The sequence below is a fragment of the Oncorhynchus mykiss genome, chromosome 14 (genome assembly GCF_013265735.2).
Source record: "Oncorhynchus mykiss isolate Arlee chromosome 14, USDA_OmykA_1.1, whole genome shotgun sequence".
Taxonomy (NCBI): Eukaryota; Metazoa; Chordata; class Actinopteri; order Salmoniformes; family Salmonidae; genus Oncorhynchus; species Oncorhynchus mykiss.
This window is the reverse complement of record NC_048578.1, coordinates 34132078-34150771: the sequence shown is the minus strand read 5'-3', so window position 1 is coordinate 34150771 and position 18694 is coordinate 34132078. Positions and strand designations below refer to the sequence as shown.

At 47.4% G+C, this 18694-nt stretch overlaps 1 protein-coding gene across 1 annotated transcript in view; it reads left to right on the top strand.

Moving 5' to 3' along the window:
- Window positions 1-16157, top strand: part of LOC110489168 (BTB/POZ domain-containing protein KCTD16-like) — a 33829-nt gene extending 17672 nt beyond the window's left edge. The window contains exons 2-3 of the mRNA XM_036943371.1: window positions 15570-15788; window positions 15913-16157. Of these exons, the coding sequence (XP_036799266.1) occupies window positions 15570-15788; window positions 15913-16157 (464 nt within the window). The remainder of the gene's footprint in view (window positions 1-15569; window positions 15789-15912) is intronic.
- Window positions 16158-18694: the final 2537 nt, after the last annotated feature.

Here is an 18694-nt window from a genome sequence, read left to right as displayed (position 1 = left end):
GTCAGACGGAGGAACTCACTGGAGACAGAGGGAGTCAGACAAAGGAACTCACTGGAGACAGAGGGAGTCAGACAAAGGAACTCACTGGAGACAGAGGGAGTCAGACAAAGGAACTCACTGGAGACAGAGGGAGTCAGTGTCACGTTCGTCGTATAGAGGAGACCAAGGCGCAGAGTGATGAGAATACACTCTTCTATTTAATAAACGAAGAACACTTAACAAACTATACAAAACAACAAAATGAACGTGAAGCTATGAACAACGAGTGCTGACACAGGCAACTACACATAGACAATAACCCACAAAATACCCAATGAATATGGCTACCTAAACATGGTCCCCAATCAGAGACAACGATAAACAGCTGCCTCTGATTGGGAACCAATTCAGGCAAACATAGACATAAAACCCCCTAGACTTACAAAAACCCCTAGACAATACAACAACTAAATAAACCACCCCAACTTTGCTGGCGGCTCTGGACGCCTCCCCCCTTCTTTACATTGAGCCCTCCGCCCTTGTAGCACTGACCCGTGGATCATCGCCGGTGGCTCATTACTACGGATCATCGCTGGAGACCCCGGGCTGTGGCCCGTCGTTGGAGGTTCCGGTCTGTGAACTGTCGCCGGAAGCTCTGGACTGGGTACTGTGGCAGGAAGCTCTGGGCTGGGTACTGTCGCCGGAAGCTCTGGACTGGGTACTGTCTCTGGAAGCTCTGGACTGGGTACTGTCGCCGGAAGCTCTGGACTGGGTACTGTCTCTGGAAGCTCTGGACTGGGTACTGTCGCCGGAAGCTCTGGACTGGGTACTGTCGCCGGAAGCTCTGGACTGGGTACTGTCGCCGGAAGCTCTGGACTGGGTACTGTCGCCGGACTCTCTGGACTGGGTACTGTAGCCGGACGCTCTGGACTGGGTACTGTCGCCGGAAGCTCTGGACTGGGTACTGTCGCCGGAAGCTCTGGACTGGGTACTGTAGCCGGACTCTCTGGACTGGGTACTGTCGCCGGACTCTCTGGACTGGGTACTGTAGCCGGACTCTCTGGACTGGGTACTGTCGCCGGACTCTCTGGACTGGGTACTGTAGCCGGACGCTCTGGACTGGGTACTGTAGGCCTGGTGCGTGGTGCCGGCACTGGTGGTACCAGGCTGGGGACACGCACCTCAGGGCGAGTGCGAGGAGCAGGAACAGGACGTACTGGACCCTGGAGGCGTACTGGAGGTCTGGAGTGTAGAGCTGACACAACCCGTCCTTGCTGGATGTTTATTTTCACCCTGCAAATGCAGGGCGCTGGCACAGGACGCACTGGGCTGTGTAGACTCACCGGAGACCCTCCTTCCTAGCCGGATGCCCATTCTAGAATAGAGCCCACCGGGCTAGAATAGCGTACTGGAGACACCGTGCGTTCCACCGCAATACATGGTGCCTGACCAGTAACACGCTCCCCACAGTAAGCACGAGGAGTTGGCTTAGGTCTCCGACCTGACTCATGCAATCTCCTCGTATGCCCCCCCCCCAAAACAATATTGGGGCTGCCTCTCGGGCTTCCGTGCTAGCCGTGTACCTTCATATCATCGGCGTTCCTCTATTCTCCGGTATTTCTCCTTGTAGTATCGCCGTTCTGCTTTCGCTGCCTCTCTTTCCTCCTCAGAAAGGCGATACTCCCCCCGGCTGCTTCCAGGGTCCTGCCCCATCCAATATTTCCTCCCAGGTCCATCTCCCCATTAAATGCTGCTCCTCCTTTTCACGCTGCTTGGTCCTTGTTTGGTGGGTTATTCTGTCACGTTCGTCGTATAGAGGAGACCAAGGCGCAGCGTGATGAGAATACATTATTTTTAATAAACGAAGACGAACTTACCAAACTATACAAAACGAACGTGAAGCTATGAACAACGAGTGCAGACACAGGCAACTACCCACAAAATAACCCAATGAATATGGCTACCTAAACATGGTCCCCAATCAGAGACAACGATAAACAGCTGCCTCTGATTGAGAACCAATCCAGGCAACCATAGACATATAAACACCTAGACATACAAAACCCCCTAGACAATACAAAAACCCCTAGACAATACAAAAACCACTAGACAATACAAAAACCCCTAGACAATACAAAAACCCGTAGACAATACAAAACCCCTAGACAATACAAAACCCCTAGACAATACAAAAACCCCTAGACAATACAAAACCCCTAGACAATACAAAACCCCTAGACAATACAAAATCCTCTAGACAATACAAAACCCCTAGACAATACAAAACCCCTAGACAATACAAAACCCCTAGACAATACAAAACCCTCTAGACAATACAAAACCCTCTAGACAATACAAAACCCTCTAGACAATACAAAACCCTCTAGACAATACAAAACCCCTAGACAATACAAAACCCCTAGACAATACAAAACCCCTAGACAATCCAAAACCCCTAGACAATACAAAAACCCCTAGACAATACAAAACCCCTAGACAATACAAAACCCCTAGACAATACAAAACCCTCTAGACAATACAAAACCCCTAGACAATACAAAACCCCTAGACAATACAAAATCCTCTAGACAATACAAAACCCCTAGACAATACAAAACCCCTAGACAATACAAAACCCCTAGACAATACAAAACCCCTAGACAATACAAAAACCCCTAGACAATACAAAACCCTCTAGACAATACAAAACCCTCTAGACAATACAAAACCCTCTAGACAATACAAAACCCCTAGACAATACAAAACCCCTAGACAATACAAAACCCCCTAGACAATACAAAACCCCTAGACAATACAAAAACCCCTAGACAATACAAAACCCCTAGACAATACAAAACCCCTAGACAATACAAAACCCCTAGACAATACAAAACCCCTAGACAATACAAAACCCCTAGACAATACAAAAACCCCTAGACAATACAAAACCCCTAGACAATACAAAACCCCCTAGACAATACAAAACCCTCTAGACAATACAAAACCCCTAGACAATACAAAACCCCTAGACAATACAAAAACTAAACAAACCACCCTCGTCACACCCTGACCTAACCAAACTAATAAAGAAAACAAAGATAACTAAGGTCAGGAAGTGACAGTCAGACTGAGGATCTCACTGGAGACAGAGGGAGTCAATCGGAGGAACTCACTGGAGACAGAGGGAGTCAATCGGAGGAACTCACTGGAGACAGAGGGAGTCAGACAGAGGAACTCACTGGAGAAGAGGGAGTCATACGGAGGAACTCACTGGAGACAGAGGGAGTCAGACAAAGGAACTCACTGGAGACAGAGGGAGTCAGACAAAGGAACTCACTGGAGACAGAGGGAGTCAGACAAAGGAACTCACTGGAGACAGAGGGAGTCAGACAGAGGAACTCACTGGAGACAGAGGGAATCAGACGGAGGAACTCACTGGAGACAGAGGGAGCCAGACGGAGGAACTCACTGGAGACCGAGGGAGCCAGACGGAGGAACTCATTGGAGACAGAGGGAGCCAGACGGAGGAACTCACTGGAGACAGAGGGAGTCAGACGGAGGACCTCACTGGAGACCGAGGGAGTCAGACGGAGGAACTCACTGGAGACAGAGGGAGTCAGGCGGAGGAAATCACTGGAGACAGAGGGAGTCAGAGGAACTCACTGGAGACAGAGGGAGTCAGACAAAGGAACTCACTGGAGACAGAGGGAGCCAGACGGAGGAACTCACTGGAGACAGAGGGAGCCAGACGGAGGACCTCACTGGAGACAGAGGGAGTCAGACTGAGGAACTCACTGGAGACAGAGGGAGACAGACGGAGGAACTCACTGGAGACAGAGGGAGCCAGACGGAGGAACTCACTGGAGACAGAGGGAGCCAGACGGAGGAACTCACTGGAGACAGAGGGAGTCAGACAGAGGAACTCACTGGAGACAGAGGGAGCCAGACGGAGGAACTCACTGGAGACAGAGGGAGCCAGACGGAGGAACTCACTGGAGACAGAGGGAGCCATACGGAGGAACTCACTGGAGACAGAGGGAGCCAGACGGAGGACCTCACTGGAGACAGAGGGAGTCAGACTGAGGAACTCACTGGAGACAGAGGGAGACAGACGGAGGAACTCACTGGAGACAGAGGGAGTCAGACAGAGGAACACTACCATTCAAAAGTTTGGGGTCACATAGAAATGTCCTTGTTTTTGAAAGAAAAACAACAAAAAATGTCAATTAAAATAACATCAAATTGTCATTGTAAAACGCAAAACTTAAGAAGTTTCTTAAGAAAAAAAAAAGTTCATAAGAGTGGAATTCCTCAACAATAGCTTAAGATTTCATGATTTTCTTACAAAATTCTCAAATATCTTGTTGCTAGTCAACCGATTTAAACTAACTATATAGCTAGCAACAGATCACTGTTCCTCAACATGTTCTTGGGTTTCAAATAATCCATACTGAAACTTTTCAGATGAGTTTGTGAGTAAATTAAACATGTTGCTTTCATTGTTGCTTATTCTCCCACTGCACTGAATTTAAGACAAGGGTTTAGTTATCTTGGAATTAAGATCATTTCAGAGACCTTTCTTTTCAATAATCAAATGTCTTCTTAACTTTTTGCTTAAGGAAAAACATAGGAAATTAAGCAAAAACATTTCCAAGAACCTTCTATCTTTAAGGAATTAAATGCATTTAAGAACAAATGTCTTAAGAAGGTTTTGTGAATCTAGGCTGCCATTGAAAACGAAACATTGAAGAACAGGCAGGTCTGGGTGTCTGAGGCTTCAGTGTGTGTGTGTGTGTGTGTGTGTGTGTGTGCGGGTCTGGTTGTCTGAGGCTTCAGACTGATGGATCTAATTGTCTGCTGTTAGGGCCTGCAGAGTTCACACTGTGAGTGTGTCTGACTGTGTGTGTCTGACTGGGTGTGTCTGACTGGGTGTGTCTGACTGGGAGTGTCTGACTGGGTGTGTCTGACTGGGTGTGTCTGACTGGGTGTGTCTGACTGGGAGTGTCTGACTGGGTGTGTGTCTGACTGGGTGTGTCTGACTGGGTGTGTCTGACTGGGTGTGTCTGACTGGGTGTGTCTGACTGGGTGTGTCTGACTGGGTGTGTCTGACTGGGTGTGTGTCTGACTGGGTGTGTCTGACTGGGTGTGTGTCTGACTGGGTGTGTCTGACTGGGTGTGTCTGACTGGGTGTGTGTCTGACTGGGTGTGTCTGACTGGGTGTGTCTGACTGGGTGTGTCTGACTGGGTGTGTCTGACTGGGTGTGTGTCTGACTGGGTGTGTGTCTGACTGGGTGTGTGTCTGACTGGGTGTGTCTGACTGGGTGTGTCTGACTGGGTGTGTCTGACTGGGTGTGTGTCTGACTGGGTGTGTGTCTGACTGGGTGTGTGTCTGACTGGGTGTGTGTCTGACTGGGTGTGTGTCTGACTGGGTGTGTCTGACTGGGTGTGTCTGACTGGGTGTGTCTGACTGGGTGTGTCTGACTGGGTGTGTCTGACTGGGTGTGTGTCTGACTGGGTGTGTCTGACTGGGTGTGTCTGACTGGGTGTGTCTGACTGGGTGTGTGTCTGACTGGGTGTGTGTCTGACTGGGTGTGTCTGACTGGGTGTGTCTGACTGGGTGTGTCTGACTGGGTGTGTCTGACTGGGTGTGTCTGACTGGGTGTGTGTCTGACTGGGTGTGTCTGACTGGGTGTGTCTGACTGGGTGTGTCTGACTGGGTGTGTGTCTGACTGGGTGTGTCTGACTGGGTGTGTCTGACTGGGTGTGTGTCTGACTGGGTGTGTGTCTGACTGGGTGTGTGTCTGACTGGGTGTGTGTCTGACTGGGTGTGTGTCTGACTGGGTGTGTGTCTGACTGGGTGTGTGTCTGACTGGGTGTGTGTCTGACTGGGTGTGTGTCTGACTGGGTGTGTGTCTGACTGGGTGTGTGTCTGACTGGGTGTGTGTCTGACTGGGTGTGTGTCTGACTGGGTGTGTGTCTGACTGGGTGTGTGTCTGACTGGGTGTGTCTGACTGGGTGTGTGTCTGACTGGGTGTGTGTCTGACTGGGTGTGTGTCTGACTGGGTGTGTGTCTGACTGGGTGTGTCTGACTGGGTGTGTGTCTGACTGGGTGTGTGTCTGACTGGGTGTGTCTGACTGGGTGTGTCTGACTGGGTGTGTCTGACTGGGTGTGTCTGACTGGGTGTGTCTGACTGGGTGTGTCTGACTGGGTGTGTGTCTGACTGGGTGTGTCTGACTGGGTGTGTGTCTGACTGGGTGTGTGTCTGACTGGGTGTGTGTCTGACTGGGTGTGTCTGACTGGGTGTGTCTGACTGGGCGTGTCTGACTGGGCGTGTCTGACTGGGCGTGTCTGACTGGGTGTGTGTCTGACTGGGTGTGTGTCTGACAGGGTGTGTCTGACTGGGTGTGTCTGACTGGGTGTGTCTGACTGGGTGTGTCTGACAGGGTGTGTCTGACTGGGTGTGGAGCAGCAGATTCGTTTTTTTCGTATTTTTTTTAATAAAATAATAATAATAATAATTTTGAGCAGCAGATTACTCTCACTTACGGTATTATTATGAGCTAATGTAGTGGTCGTCTAGGAACAAGGCATGGTTGTCTAGACTTGGTCGTCTAGGAACAAGGCGTGGTCGTCTAGGAACAAGGTGCGGTCGTCTAGGAACAAGGTGCGGTCGTCTAGGAACAAGGCGCGGTTGTCTAGACGTGGTCGTCTAGGAACAAGGCACGGTCGTCTAGGAACAAGGCGCGGTCGCCTAGGAACAAGGTGTATAAAATATTAAAAGATAAAAAGATTTAAAACATGTATGTCAGGTTATGGATGCGGTTCCTGAAATTATTATTTTTTCTTTCTGTACTGTTAAAGTTTGTTTCCATCATGAATGTTCTGTATAGAAAACAAACCTTCAACAGTAACTGCCCTGAAATGTGTATGACGCTATTATGGGGTTTCTGGGAGAGTGAGAGATCGAGAGATAGAGGGGGTGGTGAATGCCCTTGTGAATGCCCTTAACCACCTCCCTCTGCAACTGGATCCTGTACTTTCTGACGGGCCGCCCCAGGTGGTAAGAGTAGGTAACAACACATCTGCCACGCTGATCCTCAACATTGGAGCCCCTCAGGGTGCGAGCTCGGTCCCCTCCTGTACTCCTTGTTCACCCATAACTGCATGGACAGGCACAACTCCAACACCATCATTAAGTTTGCAGACGACACAATAGTGGTAGGCTTGATCACCGACAACAACGAGACCGCCTATTGGGAGGAGGTCAGAGACCTGGCCGGGTGGTGCCAGAATAACAACCTATCCCTCAACGTAGCCAAGACTAAGGAGGTGATTGTGGACTACGGGAAAAGGAGGACTGATCACGCCCCCATTCTCATCAATGGGGCTGTAGTGGAGCAGGTTGAGAGCTTCAACTTCCTTGGTGTCCACCCACCAAGACAGTTGTGAAGAGGGCACGACAAAGCCTATTCTCCCTCAGGAAACTAAAAAGATTTGGCATGGGTCCTCAGGTCCTCAAAAGGTTCTACAGCTGCAGCATCGAGAGCATCCTGCCTGACTGGTTGCATCACTGCCTGGTATGGCAACTGCTCAGCCTCCGACCGCAAGGCACTACAGAGGGTAGTGCGTACGGCCCAGTACATCACTGGTGCTAAGCTGTCTGCCATCCAGGACCTCTACACCAGGCGGTGTCAGAGGAAGGCCCTAAAAATTGTCAAAGACCCCAGCCACCCCAGCCATAGACTGTTCTCTCTACTACCGCATGGCAAGTGGTACCGGAGAGCCAAGTCTAGGACCAATGGGCTCCTTGTCAGCTTCTACCCACCAAGCCATAAGACTCCTGAACAGTGAATTAAAAGTGAAATAATCTGTCTGTAAGAAAAATTACTTGTGGCATGCTCAAAGTTGATGTCCTAACCGACTTACCAAAATTATAGTTTGTTAACAAGAAATTTGTGGAGTGGTTGTAAGACGAGTTTTAATGACTCTAAGAGTATTTAAACCTCTGACTTCAACTGTACATATTACCTCAATTAGCCCAACCAACTAGTGCTCCCGCAAATTGGCTACCCGGGCTATCTGCATTGTGTCCCTACACCCACCACCCTCCACCCGCCACCCGCCATTTCACTGTGAGGTCTACTACACCTGTTGTATTCAGCATTTCACTGTAAGGTCTACTACACCTGTTGTATTCAGCATTTCACTGTAAGGTCTACTACACCTGTTGTATTCAGCATTTCACTGTAAGGTCTACTACACCTGTTGTATTCAGCATTTCACTGTAAGGTCTACTACACCTGTTGTATTCAGCATTTCACTGTAAGGTCTACTACACCTGTTGTATTCAGCATTTCACTGTAAGGTCTACCTACACCTGATGTATTCAGCATTTCACTGTAAGGTCTACTACACCTGATGTATTCAGCATTTCACTGTAAGGTCTACCTACACCTGATGTATTCAGCATTTCACTGTAAGGTCTACCTACACCTGATGTATTCAGCATTTCACTGTAAGGGGTACCTACACCTGTTGTATTCAGCATTTCACTGTAAGGTCTACTACACCTGTTGTATTCAGCATTTCACTGTGAGGTCTACTACACCTGTTGTATTCAGCATTTCACTGTAAGGTCTACTACACCTGTTGTATTCAGCATTTCACTGTGAGGTCTACTACACCTGTTGTATTCAGCATTTCACTGTAAGGTCTACCTACACCTGTTGTATTCAGCATTTCACTGTAAGGTCTACCTACACCTGTTGTATTCAGCATTTCACTGTGAGGTCTACTACACCTGTTGTATTCAGCATTTCACTGTAAGGTCTACCTACACATGTTGTATTCAGCATTTCACTGTAAGGTCTACTACACCTGTTGTATTCAGCATTTCACTGTAAGGTCTACTACACCTGATGTATTCAGCATTTCACTGTAAGGTCTACCTACACCTGATGTATTCAGCATTTCACTGTAAGGTCTACCTACACCTGTTGTATTCAGCATTTCACTGTAAGGTCTACTACACCTGATGTATTCAGCATTTCACTGTAAGGTCTACTACACCTGTTGTATTCAGCATTTCACTGTAAGGTCTACTACACCTGTTGTATTCAGCATTTCACTGTAAGGTCTACTACACCTGATGTATTCAGCATTTCACTGTAAGGTCTACTACACCTGATGTATTCAGCATTTCACTGTAAGGTCTACTACACCTGTTGTATTCAGCATTTCACTGTAAGGTCTACTACACCTGATGTATTCAGCATTTCACTGTAAGGTCTACCTACACCTGTTGTATTCAGCATTTCACTGTGAGGTCTACTACACCTGTTGTATTCAGCATTTCACTGTAAGGTCTACTACACCTGTTGTATTCAGCATTTCACTGTAAGGTCTACTACACCTGTTGTATTCAGCATTTCACTGTAAGGTCTACTACACCTGATGTATTCAGCATTTCACTGTAAGGTCTACTACACCTGTTGTATTCAGCATTTCACTGTAAGGTCTACTACACCTGTTGTATTCAGCATTTCACTGTAAGGTCTTTGATTTGATTTGACATGCCCAGCTCTGTTCTTTCTCAGTACATAGCTACTCTCCTATGAGGAGATGCTATTATTTGGCCTTGTTCCTAGCCAACCACTATATTTTATCTATACTATATTTTATCTCTCTATGATGTTGCTGTGATGCAACAATCGTCCATTTAAAACAATTCACACTAGCATCCACTCTCCTCTCCCTCTCTGTTTCTCTCCATCCATCCCTCCCTCTCTTTCTCCCTCCCTCTCTTTCTCCCTCCCTCTCTGTTTCTCTCCATCCCTCCATCTTTCTCCCTCCCTCTCTCTCTTTCTCCCTGCCTCTCTGTTTCTCTCTCCTTCAACCTTTTCTCTCCCTCTCTCTGTTTCCCTCTCTCCCTTCCTCCCTCTGTTTCTCTCTCTCTCCCTCCTGGTTTCTCTCTCTCTCCCTCCCTGTTTCTCTCTCTCCCTCTGCTTCTCTCACTCCCTCCCTGTTTTTCTCTCTCCCTACCTCTCCTTCTCCCTCCCTCCATCCCTCCCTGTTTCTCTCTCTCTCCCTACCTCTCTGTTTGGTGGGCACAGTTCCCAATGCAGTCTGATTCTCTCTATGAGGAGACATTGATGGTCTGATTTGCCTCTTTACTCAGTTCCTGTCCCAAATGACACCCTATTCCCTATTACAGTGCCCTACTTATGACCAGGACTCATAGGGCCTTGATCAAAACTAGTAGACTATATAGGGAATAGGGTGCCATTTGGGACTCAGGCATGGATTAGCCATTAAAAAGCTGTTAGCCTCTCTCTCAATTCAATTCAAGGGGCTTTATTGGCATGGGAAACTCTCTCTCTCTCTCTCTCTCTGCTATCAGACTAATGCAGTCACATCACTATGCAGAGATGAGGCTGTTATTACAGTAAAAAGCTGAGAGGCTCAAATCCCTGTTGAACTAAACTCCTTGTTTCATATCAATTGCCAAATGCACTGGGCTTGCATACCAAATGACACCCTAATCTCTATATAGTGCACTACTTTTGACCAGAGCTCTATGAGCCCTGGACAGAACTAGTGCACTGTAATAGGGAATAGGGTGTTATTTGGGACGTCTGCAGGTAATGGCCCAATGATTACTCGTATTGAGACATGTTATTGCTGTTGAGACTAGAGCCTTGTATGGGGAAAACAACTACATGTCGGATGTTTTTGTCCATTTAGACTGTCTATGCTTGACTAGTCGTATTATTGTTTTAGTTGTATTCCTGTAAGGAGATCAGAGCGAAGTCAGCATGTCTTCCCTTCCAGGTTATAGAAAATTAAAAAAACATAAATTGGAACGTTGAAATGGAATAATGTTTCTTTAGGGAAGATACAAGGTCCTCAAAGACATGCGTGAATATAAAACAAATCTGAAAATAAATGAATCATTGAATGCTTGTAGTCAGTAAAGGCACAAAGCCAGGGCCTGTATTCACAAAGTGTCTCAGAGTAGGAATGCTGATCTAGGATGAGGTCCCCCCGTCCATGTTTTCCTCCTAACCTTCCCAGATGTAGTCTTCTGTTTTCCTCCTAACCTTCCCAGATGTAGTCTTCTGTTTTCCTCCTAACCTTCCCAGCTGTAGTCTTCTGTTTTCCTCCTAACCTTCCCAGTCGTACTCTTCTGTTTTCCTCCTAACCTTCCCAGCTGTAGTCTTCTGTTTTCCTCCTAACCTTCCCAGTCGTAGTCTTCTGTTTTCCTCCTAACCTTCCCAGCTGTAGTCTTCTGTTTTCCTCCTAACCTTCCCAGTCGTAGTCTTCTGTTTTCCCCCTAACCTTCCCAGATGTAGTCTTCTGTTTTCCTCCTAATCTTCCCAGCTGTAGTCTTCTGTTTTCCTCCTAACCTTCCCAGCTGTAGTCTTCTGTTTTCCCCCTAACCTTCCCAGCTGTAGTCTTCTGTTTTCCTCCTAACCTTCCCAGCTGTAGTCTTCTGTTTACCATCTTAACCTTCCCAGCTGTAGTCTTCTGTTTTCCTCCTAACCTTCCCAGCTGTAGTCTTCTGTTTTCCTCCTAACCTTCCCAGTCGTAGTCTTCTGTTTTCCATCTTAACCTTCCCAGCTGTAGTCTTCTGTTTTCCTCCTAACCTTCCCAGTCGTAGTCTTCTGTTTTCCTCCTAACCTTCCCAGCTGTAGTCTTCTTTTTCCTCCTAACCTTCCCAGATGTAGTCCTCTGTTTTCCTCCTAACCTTCCCAGTCATAGTCTTCTGTTTTCCTCCTAACCTTCCCAGTCGTAGTCTTCTGTTTTCCTCCTAACCTTCCCAGCTGTAGTCTTCTGTTTTCCTCCTAACCTTCCCAGCTGTAGTCTTCTGTTTTCCTCCTAACCTTCCCAGCTGTAGTCTTCTGTTTTCCTGCTAACCTTCCCAGATGTAGTCTTCTGTTTTCCTCCTAACCTTCCCAGTCGTAGTCTTCTGTTTTCCTCCTAACCTTCCCAGCTGTAGTCTTCTGTTTTCCTCCTAACCTTCCCAGCTGTAGTCTTCTGTTTTCCTCCTAACCTTCCCAGCTGTAGTCTTCTGTTTTCCTCCTAACCTTCCCAGTCTTAGTCTTCTGTTTTCCTCCTAACCTTCCCAGCTGTAGTCTTCTGTTTTCCTCCTAACCTTCCCAGCTGTAGTCTTCTGTTTTCCTCCTAACCTTCCCAGTCGTAGTCTTCTGTTTTCCATCTTAACCTTCCCAGTCGTAGTCTTCTGTTTTCCATCTTAACCTTCCCAGCACCTTGGCCTTCTTTCATTTGCTAGTCTGGCCTCAGGTTCCGAAGACAGTAACATTTTACCTTGGTAAGACTTCTACTGGAAAACATCCTATTCAGAGCATATCCAGAGGCTGTGTGTGTGTCTTTGTGTGATTGTGTGTGTGTTTGTGCGTGTGTGTAAGGGCATATCCACAGGCAGTTGAACCACTGTCAGTTTTACTGCTCGTATCAATCCTCACTGACAGCAGGTCAAAAAACCAGTCTGACCCATACACACACACACACACACACACACACACACACACACACACACACACACACACACACACACACACACACACACACTTCACTCCTCCCCCATCTCAGCAACCTCATTCTGCTGCTATTGCATGTGTAACACCCAGGATTAATGATGTCTTAGGTTTCCTCCCAAATGACAACCTATTCCCTAAACATCGTCAAAAGTAGTTCACTATGTATACTCATAGAAAAAAGGGTTCCAAAAGGGTTATTTGGCTGTCCCCATAGGAAAACCCTTTTTTTTCTCTCCCTCTCCCTGTGTGTACTGTATGAAGTTGCTACAGTGATGGTTTTAATGAGAAATGTCTAGCGGGCATGTAGGACAAATTCAGACTGACTTTGGTTTCAGAGGCGAGGACGAGAAGTGGGTACGAAGGGAAGGAAGGGTGTTATGCTGTCTAGAGGAGGTCTAGAGGAGGAGGTCTAGAGGAGGTCTAGAGGAGGAGGTCTAGAGGAGGAAGTCTAGAGGAGGAGGTCTAGAGAAGATCTAGAGGAAGAGTTCTAGAAGAGGAGTTCTAGAGGAGGAGGTCTAGTGGAGGAGGTCTAGTGGAGGTCTAGAGGAGGTCTAGAGGAGGAGGTCTAGAGGTCTAGAGGAGGAGGTCTAGAGGAGGTCTAGAGGAGGAGGTCTATAGGAGGAGGTCTAGTGGTGGTCTAGTGGAGGTCTAGAGGAGGAGGTCTAGTGGAGGAGGTCTAGTGGAGGTCTAGAGGAGGAGGTCTAGAGAAGATCTAGAGGAGGAGGTCTAGAGGAGGAGTTCTAGAAGAGAAGTTCTATAGGAGGAGGTCTAGTGGAGGTCTTGAGGAGGAGGTCTAGTGGAGGTCTATAGTGGAGGAGGTCTAGAGGAGGTATAGAGGAGGAGATTTTGAGGTCTAGAGGAGGAGGTCTAGTGGTGGTCTAGTGGAGGTCTAGAGGAGGAGGTCTTGTGGAGGAGGTATAGTGGAGGTCTAGAGGAGGAGGTCTAGAGGAGGAGGTCTAGAGGAGGAGGTCTAGTGGAGGTCTAGTGGAGGTGAGGAGGAGGTCTAGTGGTCTAGAGGAGGAGGTCTAGTGGATGTCTAGAGGATGTCTAGTGGAGGTCTAGAGGAGGAGGTCTAGTGGTGGTCTAGTGGAGGGTGTCTAGAGTAGGTCTTGAGGAGGAGGTCTAGTGGAGGAGGTTTAGTGGAGGCCTAGAGGAGGATGTCTAGAGGAGGAGGTCTAGTGGAGGTCTAGAGGAGGAGGTCTAGTAGAGGTCTAGAGGACGCGGTCTAGTGGAGGTCTAGAGGAGGAGGTCTAGAGGAGGAGTTCTAGTGAAGGTCTAGAGGAGGAGGTCTAGAGGAGGAGATCTAGAGTAGGTCTAAAGGAGGTCTAGTGGAGCTCCTCCTCCATGAGGAGGAGGTCTAGTGGAGGTCTAGAGGAGAAGGTCTAGAGGAAGAGGTCTAGTGGAGGTCTAGAGGAGGAGGTCTAGAGGAGGAGGTCTAGAGGAGGAGGTCTAGAGGAGAAGGTCTAGAGGAGGAGGTCTAGAGGAGGTCTAGAGCTGTATCTTTCTTTATCTGAAAGAGAAATGTTTAAATCCCCTCACCCCTACACACACACACACACTTTATCCAACACACCCCTACACACACACACACACACACACTTTATCCATCACACACACACTTTATCCATCACACACACACACACTTTATCCATTACACACACACACACTTTATCCATTACACACATACACACCCACACACACACACACACACTTTATCCATTACACACACACACTTTATCCATTACACACACACACACACACACACACACACACACACTTTATCCATTACACACACACACACACACACACACACACTTTATCCATCACACACACACACACACTTTATCCATTACACACGCACGCACTCAAAGACTCAGTAATGAAAGGTAAGTGACGCTGCCACTCTCGCTACATCCTGCGGAAGATTCCATTACACATCTGTCAGGGTTTGTCTGTTCAGTTACCGGTCTGTTTGATTACACATCTGTCAGGGTTTGTCTGTTCAGTTACCGGTCTGTTTGATTACACATCTGTCAGGGTTTGTCTGTTCAGTTACCGGTCTGTTTGATTACACATCTGTCAGGGTTTGTCTGTTCAGTTACCGGTCTGTTTGATTACACATCTGTCAGGGTTTGTCTGTTCAGTTACCGGTTTGTTTGATTACACATCTGTCAGGGTTTGTCTGTTCAGTTACCGGTCTGTTTGATTACACATCTGTCAGGGTTTGTCTGTTCAGTTACCGGTCTGTTTGATTACACATCTGTCAGGGTTTGTCTGTTCAGTTACCGGTCTGTTTGATTACACATCTGTCAGGGTTTGTCTGTTCAGTTACCGGTCTGTTTGATTACACATCTGTCAGGGTTTGTCTGTTCAGTTACCGGTTTGTTTGATTACACATCTGTCAGGGTTTGTCTGTTCAGTTACCGGTCTGTTTGATTACACATCTGTCAGGGTTTGTCTGTTCAGTTACCGGTCTGTTTGATTACACATCTGTCAGGGTTTGTCTGTTCAGTTACCGGTCTGTTTGATTACACATCTGTCAGGGTTTGTCTGTTCAGTTACCGGTCTGTTTGATTACACATCTGTCAGGGTTTGTCTGTTCAGTTACCGGTCTGTTTGATTACACATCTGTCAGGGTTTGTCTGTTCAGTTACCGGTCTGTTTGATTACACATCTGTCAGGGTTTGTCTGTTCAGTTACCGGTCTGTTTGATTACACATCTGTCAGGGTTTGTCTGTTCAGTTACCGGTCTGTTTGATTACACATCTGTCACTGTAGGCTGAGAGACCGTTAGCTAATAATAATGTATATTGTTGTGAGGATTCTCTTGTCACAACAATTTATTCACGTCTATGATAACTGATGAATTCAATATGTGAGTCATTTGTGAACTGAAGCCTGCAGTCTCTGTCTACTTCTGTCACTTCAGTTATGGAAATCAGGTGTTAGGAGAATTTTGCTCACTCAAGATGAAACTCAATGTTGTGTGTGTGTGTGTGTGTGTGTGTCTACACACGTGTCTTCTCCAGGTGGCCCATCCAGGTGGTCTTCGTCCCACTGCGACTGCTGCTGCAAGAGCCACAAGAGTGAGCGCGAGGGAGAGAGTGGCACATCTTTGAACGAGCTCTCTACTTCCTGCTCCGAGACCCAATCAGAAGCCAGTTCCCCTCAGGGCACTGTCATCTGTGGTTCCGTCAGCCGTCAGCCTCACCCCGTCGCCCAGACCCTGGACCGGCCACTGAAGAAAGGTGTGGGTGTTCCTCCTATTCTGTACCTCTCCGCTGTAACCCTTCGGGGACTTTGGGTGTTTTGAAAAGGTGTCTGTTTTAATAAAACGTCTTCTTCTCTCTCCTTCCTCCTCCTCCCCTAAAGGGCCCGTTCAGCTGCTCCAGCCGTCGGAGGTGAGGAGGAAGACGGACCTGCTCCGTGTGAGGACCATGGGGATCAGGGAGCACCGGGACGCTGCAGCCAAGAGGAAAGCCAACAAGGAGAAGTTAACACCGGAGCAGGAGCTGGAGAGATGCATCCAGGACTTCCACAGGATCAGGATTCCTGAACGCTTCCCGGAGAGAAAGTACATGTGGCAACAAGAACTGCTGAGGAAGTACCGTCTCTAAGGAGAGGGAGGGAGGGAGGGAGGGAGAGAGGGAGGGAGGGAGGGAGCAATACAAATCAAAGGGGAGGGAGGGAGGGAGGGAGGGAGGGAGGGAGGGAGGGAGGGAGGGAGGGAGGGAGGGAGGGAGGGAGGGAGGGAGCAATACAAATCAAATCAAAGGAGAGGGAGGGAGTGAAGAGGGAGGGAGGAAGGGAGTGAGGGGGGAGGGGCGAGGGGGGGGGGGAGAGCGAGCAATTGTATTGGTCACGTACGCCGAATACAACAGGTGTAGACTTTACAGTGAAGTGCTTATTTACGAGCCCATTAACAACAATGCAGAATTAAAAAGTAAGACAACATTTGGAAAAAATGTATATAAGGAAATAGTAACACATTTACTACAATTACACAAACCGAGTCAATGTGCAGGGGTACCAAGTAGTTATGAGGCTATATATAAGGAGTACCAGAACTGAGTCAATGTGCAGGGGTACCAGGTAGTTATGAGGCTATATATAAGGAGTACCAGAACTGAGTCAATGTGCAGGGGTACCAGGTAGTTTTGAGGCTATATATAAGGAGTACCAGAACTGAGTCAATGTGCAGGGGTACCAGGTAGTTATGAGGCTATATATAAGGAGTACCAGAACTGAGTCAATGTGCAGGGGTACCAGGTAGTTATGAGGCTATATATAAGGAGTACCAGAACTGAGTCAATGTGCAGGGGTACCAGGTAGTTATGAGGCTATATATAAGGAGTACCAGAACTGAGTCAATGTGCAGGGGTACCAGGTAGTTATGAGGCTATATATAAGGAGTACCAGAACTGAGTCAATGTGCAGGGGTACCAGGTAGTTATGAGGCTATATATAAGGAGTACCAGAACTGAGTCAATGTGCAGGGGTACCAGGTAGTTTTGAGGCTATATATACGGAGTACCAGAACTGAGTCAATGTGCAGGGGTACCAGGTAGTTTTGAGGCTATATATAAGGAGTACCAGAACTGAGTCAATGTGCAGGGGTACCAGGTAGTTTTGAGGCTATATATAAGGAGTACCAGAACTGAGTCAATGTGCAGGGGTACCAGGTAGTTTTGAGGCTATATATAAGGAGTACCAGAACTGAGTCAATGTGCAGGGGTACCAGGTAGTTATGAGGCTATATATAAGGAGTACCAGAACTGAGTCAATGTGCAGGGGTACCAAGTAGTTATGAGGCTATATATAAGGAGTACCAGAACTGAGTCAATGTGCAGGGGTACCAGGTAGTTATGAGGCTATATATAAGGAGTACCAGAACTGAGTCAATGTGCAGGGGTACCAGGTAGTTATGAGGCTATATATAAGGAGTACCAGAACTGAGTCAATGTGCAGGGGTACCAGGTAGTTATGAGGCTATATATAAGGAGTACCAGAACTGAGTCAATGTGCAGGGGTACCAGGTAGTTATGAGGCTATATATAAGGAGTACCAGAACTGAGTCAATGTGCAGGGGTACCAGGTAGTTTTGAGGCTATATATAAGGAGTACCAGAACTGAGTCAATGTGCAGGGGTACCAGGTAGTTTTGAGGCTATATATAAGGAGTACCAGAACTGAGTCAATGTGCAGGGGTACCAGGTAGTTATGAGGCTATATATAAGGAGTACCAGAACTGAGTCAATGTGCAGGGGTACCAGGTAGTTATGAGGCTATATATAAGGAGTACCAGAACTGAGTCAATGTGCAGGGGTACCAAGTAGTTATGAGGCTATATATAAGGAGTACCAGAACTGAGTCAATGTGCAGGGGTACCAGGTAGTTATGAGGCTATATATAAGGAGTACCAGAACTGAGTCAATGTGCAGGGGTACCAGGTAGTTATGAGGCTATATATAAGGAGTACCAGAACTGAGTCAATGTGCAGGGGTACCAGGTAGTTTTGAGGCTATATATAAGGAGTACCAGAACTGAGTCAATGTGCAGGGGTACCAGGTAGTTATGAGGCTATATATAAGGAGTACCAGAACTGAGTCAATGTGCAGGGGTACCAGGTAGTTTTGAGGCTATATATAAGGAGTACCAGAACTGAGTCAATGTGCAGGGGTACCAGGTAGTTGAGGTATTACACTATTACATGTGGGTAGGTATCAAAGTGACAAGGCAATCAGGAAATAGGAACACAGGAAATAGGAACACAGGAAATAGGAACACAAATAAAAACAATAGCGAGGCTAAATACAAGGGACAGGAAGAGAGAGAGAAAGAGGGATGGAGGGCTCCATTTCTTTGCAGGGTATTAGCTAAAGACTAATAGACTCCAGCACTCTCAACGACAATCATGTACTGTATTAAAGAAAATGAAGAAGGACACTGTATTGCCAGCATGTATAGCAGAGCACGGTGAATCTAGCACAAAACGAGGCCACATTTGTCAAGGGTTTGTGATGTGTGCACAGTGTCTTTTTGTGATATGCACGTGTGTTAACCAGGTTGGGGTTCAAATCCCAGTCACGGCAGGGGACACTTTAGCCCCACCCCATGTGGCTAACCATGTGAAGTCATGGTTAGCCTGTCAAGCT